Source organism: Primulina eburnea, chromosome 11, assembly GCF_022965805.1.
Source record: "Primulina eburnea isolate SZY01 chromosome 11, ASM2296580v1, whole genome shotgun sequence".
Taxonomy (NCBI): Eukaryota; Viridiplantae; Streptophyta; class Magnoliopsida; order Lamiales; family Gesneriaceae; genus Primulina; species Primulina eburnea.
In genome coordinates, this window is record NC_133111.1 from 7,940,411 (window position 1) to 7,948,813 (window position 8,403).

At 37.1% G+C, this 8,403-nt stretch overlaps 1 protein-coding gene across 2 annotated transcripts; it reads right to left on the bottom strand.

The window, feature by feature from the left end:
• Positions 1–1,635: 1,635 nt before the first annotated feature.
• Positions 1,636–7,370, bottom strand: LOC140804292 (conserved oligomeric Golgi complex subunit 1-like). 2 transcript variants are annotated; one of them, XM_073160189.1, is made up of 7 exons: positions 7,060–7,370; positions 4,777–6,973; positions 4,252–4,449; positions 3,581–3,855; positions 2,782–2,961; positions 2,406–2,580; positions 1,637–2,189 (listed from the first exon to the last, which is right to left on the bottom strand). In XM_073160189.1, the coding sequence occupies exons 2-7, from the start codon at positions 6,751–6,753 to the stop codon at positions 2,049–2,051; spliced, it is 2,946 nt and encodes a 981-aa protein (XP_073016290.1). In that variant the 5' UTR covers positions 6,754–6,973; positions 7,060–7,370; the 3' UTR covers positions 1,637–2,048. The 2 variants fall into 2 exon arrangements, with proteins under 2 accessions (XP_073016289.1, XP_073016290.1); XM_073160188.1 differs by having other exon boundaries at positions 1,636–2,189; positions 4,777–7,370.
• Positions 7,371–8,403: the final 1,033 nt, after the last annotated feature.

Genomic DNA, 8,403 nt, shown 5'->3' on the forward strand with positions numbered 1-8,403 from the left:
TATGATCCTTATTTCGAAATCTTGGAGTATTTAATTAGGATTTTCGAAATTATGGAGATAGGAAAAAATCTACACGATAAAAAAAATGAAGACATGAGAAAATTTAAAAGTTCGCCTACCACAATTTTAGGGAAAATCAAGAGTATTATTTTTGGAATAATTTACCACAAAATTCGAAATTACTAAAGGAGATTTTTGGGATTTGAGAGCAAGGATTTAATTGTACTGAAAAATAAAAGATCTACCTAATATCAAGAATTAGACAAAAATTCGAAATTTTGCAGGCTTCGATAGGCGAATATTTCGAAAATATATCCAAGGAATGGATATATAGATTTTGAAATTATCCAGTATCATGGATAAGATATGATAATTTATACTACGTTCAAGATTTAATTTAAAAATTCAAACGCAAGGATAAGACACGATCAGGATAGCAGTCAACTCCTATAAATAGGAGAGCCATGCTATTCGAAATTCACACCTTCACGTTTTCGAATTTTTCTCTCTAGTTCTCCCAAGGAACTTTCGAGACTTTGCTCTCTTAGTGTGCGGAGTATCGAAACTCTGCAGCAGTCCAAATCCAGGCTTAGTTTCAAAATCCTACCATCGCCTAATTATTCAAGGTAAGGGGGTTTTTGATATAATATAATTTGCACACTTGTCCTTCGTGAAGTGTACTTTTGTTATGCATATATGCTTTCGTAATTGAGTTTTTGCTGTATTACAATTTTTGTACGAGTCTCTCTTCAGTTTTCTTTTGAAAGTTTGTTCGAGCATAATTTCTTGTTCACGGTATGTTTTCTTCAAGATTTGTCAAATTATATGTTCAAAGCATTGTTAGGATTCGATTGGTATGGGAAAAGATTTCTGAACTATGACTTTTATATGGTGGGATGGTAACCATTGTACGATCTCACTCCATGGAGGATAAACATATTGGACATAGCCTCACTCCTTATAGGATTAACATATAGGAGACTGATATCAGGAAACCTGGAAATGAGATGACTTTCAGTGCAAAACAAGTATGCTATATGAGTATGATATGTGATGACATGTTATGATTATAAGTATGTATATTCGTTATTATTCAAGTTATGATATGGTATATAAAATTTGAATTCAAATATATGTATATGTTGCTTCATGTCTCGAACTACCTCCCATTTGCTGAGTATTTCCTAAAATACTCACCCCTTACTTCCTCCCTCCAGATAAGAATGAAGAGCAAATGGATGAAGATGAGCAATAACAATTTTGGGGATGATAGAAGATCTCGAGTTATCCTAGAAATTTTAAAGCTTAATTTAGGTTCATCACTTCCGCATTATTGAAACATTTTTAATTAGTTTATTTTGGTATTAAAGTTGTAATGACGGTTTTTTTTGTTGATTATGAAAAATAAACTGATTTTGGTATATATTGTACTATGAGACTTGTTGTTTGACGATTATGTTATCCTTGAGCACGCCGGTGCCGACTAACCCCGATCTCAGGGGCATGGCATAAAAAATACAGATATGTAAGATCATCACACAAAATATTTGCTATTAGTATCATGTCAGAATTGAACTTGGTCTTATTAAATACTTTCCTTTTGTTGCTTTAAAAGATTATATTTGCCTCACTTTCACAATAAATGGGCGCAAAAAGCCCCACCCCCAATCAATGTTGGACATCGACCAATGAATAAGAAGGTCCAAATATTTTGGTCAGAAAAATGGGACAAAGACCACATCCCACACCAACATTATATTACTAAGTGACACTTTCAATTCAATTCTAATTCACGTGAATTGGTCACGCATTTCGTCGCGGGAACTTCAAATTTAGGCATCATGTTACCCAACTTAGGAGATGAGGATTGGGTGAAAGGCTCTCATTTTGTGGTTTATCCTCTCAAGTGCGTGTGCGTGACAAGGAATTCTCAGTACACGAATGTGGTGCATGTGATCTTATACTCCCCTTCTTCATCCCATGGCTAATCTCCAAAAAATGCAACACAGGAACGTTAAAGATACAAGAACTTCTCGTAGTTTTGAGGATCAAGAATCTAATCTTGAAGTGGTGAATGATGAAAGTAGTCCAGCAGCTTGGGAAGGTAATATGTCACCAAACCTGCCCACTTGCCCATCCGTTAGTATGGATCCCAACTTCAGTGTGCTCTCCCCGAATCTGCTACCAACCTGAAGATATAATTGAGGGCACAAAGGCTTGTAGTTATATCTAATTCACAACTACATATTACAAAATTGAACCAGACAGCGAAAAGCTGACACATAATCAGATTTTAACCAATGGATATATAGTCATAAATGACTGGTGACACCAGAGTTTCGGTTACCAAGCATTATTAAACAATATAAGATGTATAGAAATTGCAAGGAACATAAATTATATACCTGCATGAAAGACTTCAAAAATGGTGCAGCCACCCCTAAACTCGAGTTCTCATCATCGCTATTTCGAGATATTTCATCATTTTTGTAACTTCTCCATGAATTTCTGGAGTAAACATCATCCAGAGATGTTGATACAGATGCCCTGTCAGCATTCTTTGCGGACAATGCTGGAGCACTGGAGAACAAATGCAAAGCTTGAGAACATTCACCATGCAAACAAGACAAGTATTTTAAAAGGAGCCAAGCCGACAATGTCAAACAGGTTATGATAAATCAATATAAGATTCAGCAAAAAAATATGTCCAGCCTATTCAAGGTTGATGAAAACATACTAACAAACAACATAACCGAACTTTTTTTTTCCTATGGTGCTCACCTGATGGGAAGATACTTAAAACGAGGTACTGCTGAGCAGCGCATTAGGTTTGATTCGGAATTAGAGGGAAGCTTTTGCACGGTGTCCACATGAATTCGATTAAGTTGCACAAAAAACCCGAAGAGGACAGCATGTCTCACGTATGCCTGCCTCTTGTTCTCCCAGAGATATGGCTCATACCTTAGATATGTAAAAATAAATCAGAAATGAAAATAAAACAGCAGCACAGCATATTTAGCAGCATAAAATATAAAAATATTCAAGACGGAAGAGACAGAGAAATAACACATATAAAACAAATCCAAAATGGTAACCACTCCGAAGCCAATGTAACCATGCTTACTTAGAGCAGCATATACATTCAGGTTAGACTAAAAAAGAAATATTGGACTCCTAAAATATCACCACCGCCTTAGTCTATGGTTTGTTCGTACATATAAATTCACATTGTAACAATTAGCAGTCAACAAGAAAAACAAATAGATAAAATATCGAGAGCTCTCTATACATTTGTGCTTGTAGGTGGAACATTTTTGGAGTTTCTCCTTTATAGAAAGCTTACATACTAATTAGAGCAGCAGAAAAAATTACAAAAAAAGTGTGGTACAGTATGAATGGGAAGTGTGATGAAAAAATTTTCCCAACAAAATTACTAATGAAAGAAGTTTAGAGTTAACACATAACAGCTAAGATATACAACTGGGAACTTTCTGACAAAAACTTTATCATCAGTCATGCAAAGTCAAATTCTTAATGAATTATAACACTTCAAGAATAAAAGCCACTTCCAAGAACTCACGTGAGCCAGTCTATGGGATCCAGTCTTTGTGAAATACGATTTACCAAGTGATTCACTCGTTCGCTTATAACTGACTTAGTTTGAGCTTCCTGTTTCCTTCTAAAGGGAGATACGACTCTTGAAATTTTAGATGAATCCTCATTTGCATGAAAATCACCTCCAGATAAACAGACAGCAGTAAATTTCAAATCCAATAGAACTTGCAAAATCCCTTTCTCCGAAACTTGAGATCCAGTAGCATCAAGAAAAAGGAAATCTTCATAAATCCCAATAACCTAGGAAAGCAAAACAAAAACTATGTTCATGCATACTAAGAAAAATTTCAAAAAAGTGATCTAGAAGAAATATTTCCATTGCAATCCCAAATTTTTTTTAGAAATCCATTTATGTATTTAATTTACAAAACCTAAAATTGAGAACAAAAAATGTCTCCACGGAGAAGATGCAATTTTCACACACCCTTGCAACACAAAATTAATTAAATTCTAGATCCAGCTCCCTCTAGATACATTAGCTTACCATCAGCCTAAGTCAGCACAATATGCAGAGGACCTCCAGCAGAGTTCACCGGATTTCTTACCAAAGATAAATACAACAATTATGAAAACATAAGAGTTTAAAGCCACAGTCATTGAAGGGGAATATGAAACAATAAAAGGAAAACTGTATACCTTATCCAATAATCTGGATGCGAAATTCTGCATCACTTGCTTGTCAAGAACATGTCCACCTACACGATGAACTTCTTCACATGCATAAAATAAAAATGAGATCACATATAGAGAAGGCATAGAAGGAAGAAATATCTTCATCTCTGACTGGCCTTCACTTGACTGCTCTGGCTGCTTGACTACTGTCTCCTCCCAACCCTACAAAATAATTATTAGAGAAAAACGTCAGATTTCTTTGGTCCTTGTTAAATCTATCTACCTAAAGAAACATATGTTTCATTCAATTTCATGAAATTGAAAGATAATCATGAAAACTGGGCAAAATGAAAAGAAGAAGAAGAAGAAGAAGAAGAAGAAGAAGAAGAAAGAAACAGAAATAATTGAATTGATCGCATATAAGTGCTCTATGGCAAAAAAGGGAGCCCATATTTATGCATTGAGCGCTCTAGAATAAAAGTCACAAGAATAAAGATGGTGGGGTTTGCAGACAATAAAATAGGTTTCCAAGAAAAAAACAACACTTACTCTGACTGGAGCACTTGATGTCATGGCATCATCCTGTTTGAGATTTTGAGTGAAAATGTTTAAAAGTTCATCAGAAACCCATGATATCCACAAATTGTAGGCTCTAACACAAAGGTCTTGGTTTGTTTGTCTGAATTCTTCAAGTTGTGGGCTCAACCTGTCATCTAGTCCAAACAAAGCAGCAGTTGCAAGAGAAGTATGTTTTCTATTTGGATCAAGCATGGTTTTCCGAGGACTATCGACCTTTGGTGAGTCGATGGTTGCCCTAGCATGCTTAAAAGCATTTGCGGATGGAGTAATAATGTCAGTCATAAATTCAATCGGCCATAACCTAGGTGAACCGAGGACCACAGGGATGTGTTTAGAGTGCTTCTGAAACGCAGAGCTTAGTCGCCCAATAAATAATGATCTCTCGACATGTACTGTAGGCGGTGACACAGATTGCTCATCCTTTCTTTCGTCTTCTAGGTTACAGTAGAGCAGATCCAGCTCCTTCTTAAGCTGTGATAAGATTGCTGATAGACTATCAAAACACTTATTTTGCACATGCGGAACCAAATCTCTTAACCTACATGATGCCTTAGGACTATCCAAGAAACTGAGGAGATCTTCAAGAACACTCTGACAGCGACCGTCCACAATATCTTTGATTCGGCTGACTTCAGGACCAAAATAAGAACTGAGACATCTATAAAAATCATTTTCTTGGAAATGATGTGATTTTGAACTTGACTTTTTACCATCAGGCCTCATGAACCAAACCCCACCACAGTCCCGATATCCGTTGATGTAAGCTTCAGAATCAGTGTGATCACCAGGAGATTGCAAGATGGACTGAACTGACTTTGCTACATCGACATCACTTAATTCATCAAACTTGACGGCGATAATAGTTTTCATCCTCTGAACAAAAGCATCTTCAAAGATATCATCCCATAAGTCCGAGTCTCCACCTAAGACAAGCTCACGGATTCTTTTCCATGGCAACTCAATCTCAGAACCAAAAACACTCTTCAGCCACCCCAAACTGCCTTCCAAAACCTGCTTGCTATCCATAGTCTCCCTAATCAACTTCTCAGCCAAAGAAAGCTCGTACCCACTGCCTATGACATCAATCAAGTATCTTCCATTAATCTTACTCATGATCTCCTTACCACAATTCCTCAACCAATCAGAACAAGTCTTGGAAATAAAATCCCCAACTAGTAGAACCATATCAGTCTCCAACTTATCCCTGAATGAATTCCAAAGCCTCACTTCCTCATCAGGGTCCGGTATTCCCCCAAACAACTGAGAAGCAGGAGGGGCATCCAAAATGGTCTTATAGAACAAAGGCTTGTCATTCAAAACTTGCAAAAATAACTCTCCCACTTGACCTACACTAACCTGAATTATCTTTAAAACATCACAGAACACTGATATTAAATCAGAGCTATCAGCATTGAAATTATGACAACAGGCACCCAGCTTTTGGAACATACACGATTTTCTCGAATCTAAAAACAGAGTCAAAACCTGTACAGGTTCTAGTTCATCAATGACAGCAACAGCTGCCAATGCATCAGCATAAGCTTTGATTCCAAGACTAAGGGTCTGATCAAACAATCTCTCACGACTCCTCTGCGATATCTGACTTTTGAAACCTTCAACTATTTGCCACTGGTGCTGCAGCAACGGGAAATTCGAGAGAACACTCTTGTTTTCCTTTAAGTTGAGCAAGTTGAAATGAACGTGCTTTGCGCGAATGTAACGGGCAGAAGATTCAAGGAACATGGACTCGTCGAGGCAGCCCCAAATGTTTTCTGGGGTGTCTACCAGGTACTTGACGCGGCAGGCAATTCCATAACTACGAGCTCCGGCGGGGTTAAAGGAGACATAAGGCGACTTGGGAGAATCGGAGGGGGGAGAGAGAGCGTGGAGGACAGCATTGTGTACGGTAGAAATGTTGGCGGTGATGGACTCACAGGATGACTTCATAAGGACTATGGAATCGGCAGAGTCAATGAGATCACGGTAGCGATTCCCGACCAGTTGGCGGAGCTCCTCGCGTTTGTCCTGGATCTGTTTCCTGGTGGCAGCCTCAACATTTCGGATTTCTGAAATGGGTTTCGACCGAAACAAAGACTCGGCATCCTGATTCCGTGGGACGCTACTGATACCCAATCGACTTCCGTCGGTGGCGGTGGTCACGGACGCCCTAGAATACAATTTTCCGTCCATTTCCCACGAGTTTGAAACAAAAAAAATCAAATAAAATTACTCTCAATAGCGAAAACTTCGAACCTGGCTGGAATCAATGCTGAGCAACAAACTCATTTCAAATTAATATATCTGGATTGCAACAGAAATTCCCCAAGTCGGAACGCCACCGATACCCTTGTCGATTGCTACCAATAACACATTCCGCTTGATCTCATTTTTAACAACTGAAATCTTCAGTCATGATCTGAAGTGAAATCATAATCTAGGAAACCATTCATTCCGCCAACAATCAAAGCCGGTGGTCGTGTGACGAATTTGTAGGCTCTCTGGTTGCTTGCATTGCATCGTTCGTTTGCTTGGAAACAAGACAGTCATAGCTCTCCCCGGTTTAACGTAAATGTCTGCTTAACCGAGCCAGGAAACAGGCCACTTCTTAATTGTGGGCTGGTTCGGTCTTGGGCCTGGCCTGTCCACATTTTGCTGGGCCATATTTTCGGTTGGAGTGGAGAGCAAAAACTTGTGTGAGACAGTCATACGAGTCGTATTTTGTGATACATATCTCTTATTTGGGTCATTCATGAAAAAAAATTAATTTTTATGCTAAAAGTATTACTTTTTACTGTGAATATCGATAGGGTTGACATGTCTCACAGATAAAGATTCGTGATACCATCTCACAATAGACCTACTCATTTTATAAATATAAATGTATTGATATAGTAAGAATTATAGAAACTCAAAAATCCAGATAGGAACTCTATTTAATAAAACTCGATAATTCAGTTTGAAGCAAATAAATCGAACTCTAATTTTAAATCGAACAACTTAAATCCATTTTTTTTTTTTGAATTTCGAGCTAAATGAATTTTTGTTCAACTCTAATACAAAAAATAAAAATAAAAAAATTCGCATGGCAATCGAATTATTATTATTTTTTAGGCCTATTTAATTTGTTATAAAACCTAATTTTAATGCTATAAGATATAATCACAAACTTTTTGTCAACGCCTACTTGCATCATCTAAATACAATTTTGAGCTAGGTTTTATCTAAAAAATTTAACGAACGATCGGCTATTGATTGAGCATAGCTCGGGTTTAAGTCAAACACAAAATATTTGTAAGTTATATTGTTTGAAAATAAATATTTAAAAGCATAATATATTATAAAATTATATACAAATAGTAATAATAATTTGAATATCAGGAATGACAACTTTCCCACGGGTTTGAGGCCCCGCATGAAAAACTCGAAACGGGATAGGGATCCCCGATTTTTTCGGGTTTGGGTTCAGGGATTTTTTTAAATCCCCGATGTAATTCGGGACGAGTATGAGACTACTATCCCCATCTCCGAAATCCCCGAACACGTCCAGAAAATAATATCAAAAATAAATAATATTATTATTAATATTAATAATATAAT

What these genes read in the sequence shown, in the direction of transcription:
- LOC140804292 (XM_073160188.1), bottom strand. Translation starts at nt 6,996, where the DNA reads ATGGACGGAAAATTGTATTCTAGGGCGTCCGTGACCACCGCCACCGAC. An exon ending in GATCCCATAGACTGGCTCAC is followed by an intron (nt 2,962 to 3,580) that starts GTGAGTTCTTGG and finishes TACATATCTAAG; the next exon opens with GTATGAGCCATATCTCTGGG. An exon ending in TTTTGAAGTCTTTCATGCAG is followed by an intron (nt 2,190 to 2,405) that starts GTATATAATTTA and finishes TTATATCTTCAG; the next exon opens with GTTGGTAGCAGATTCGGGGA.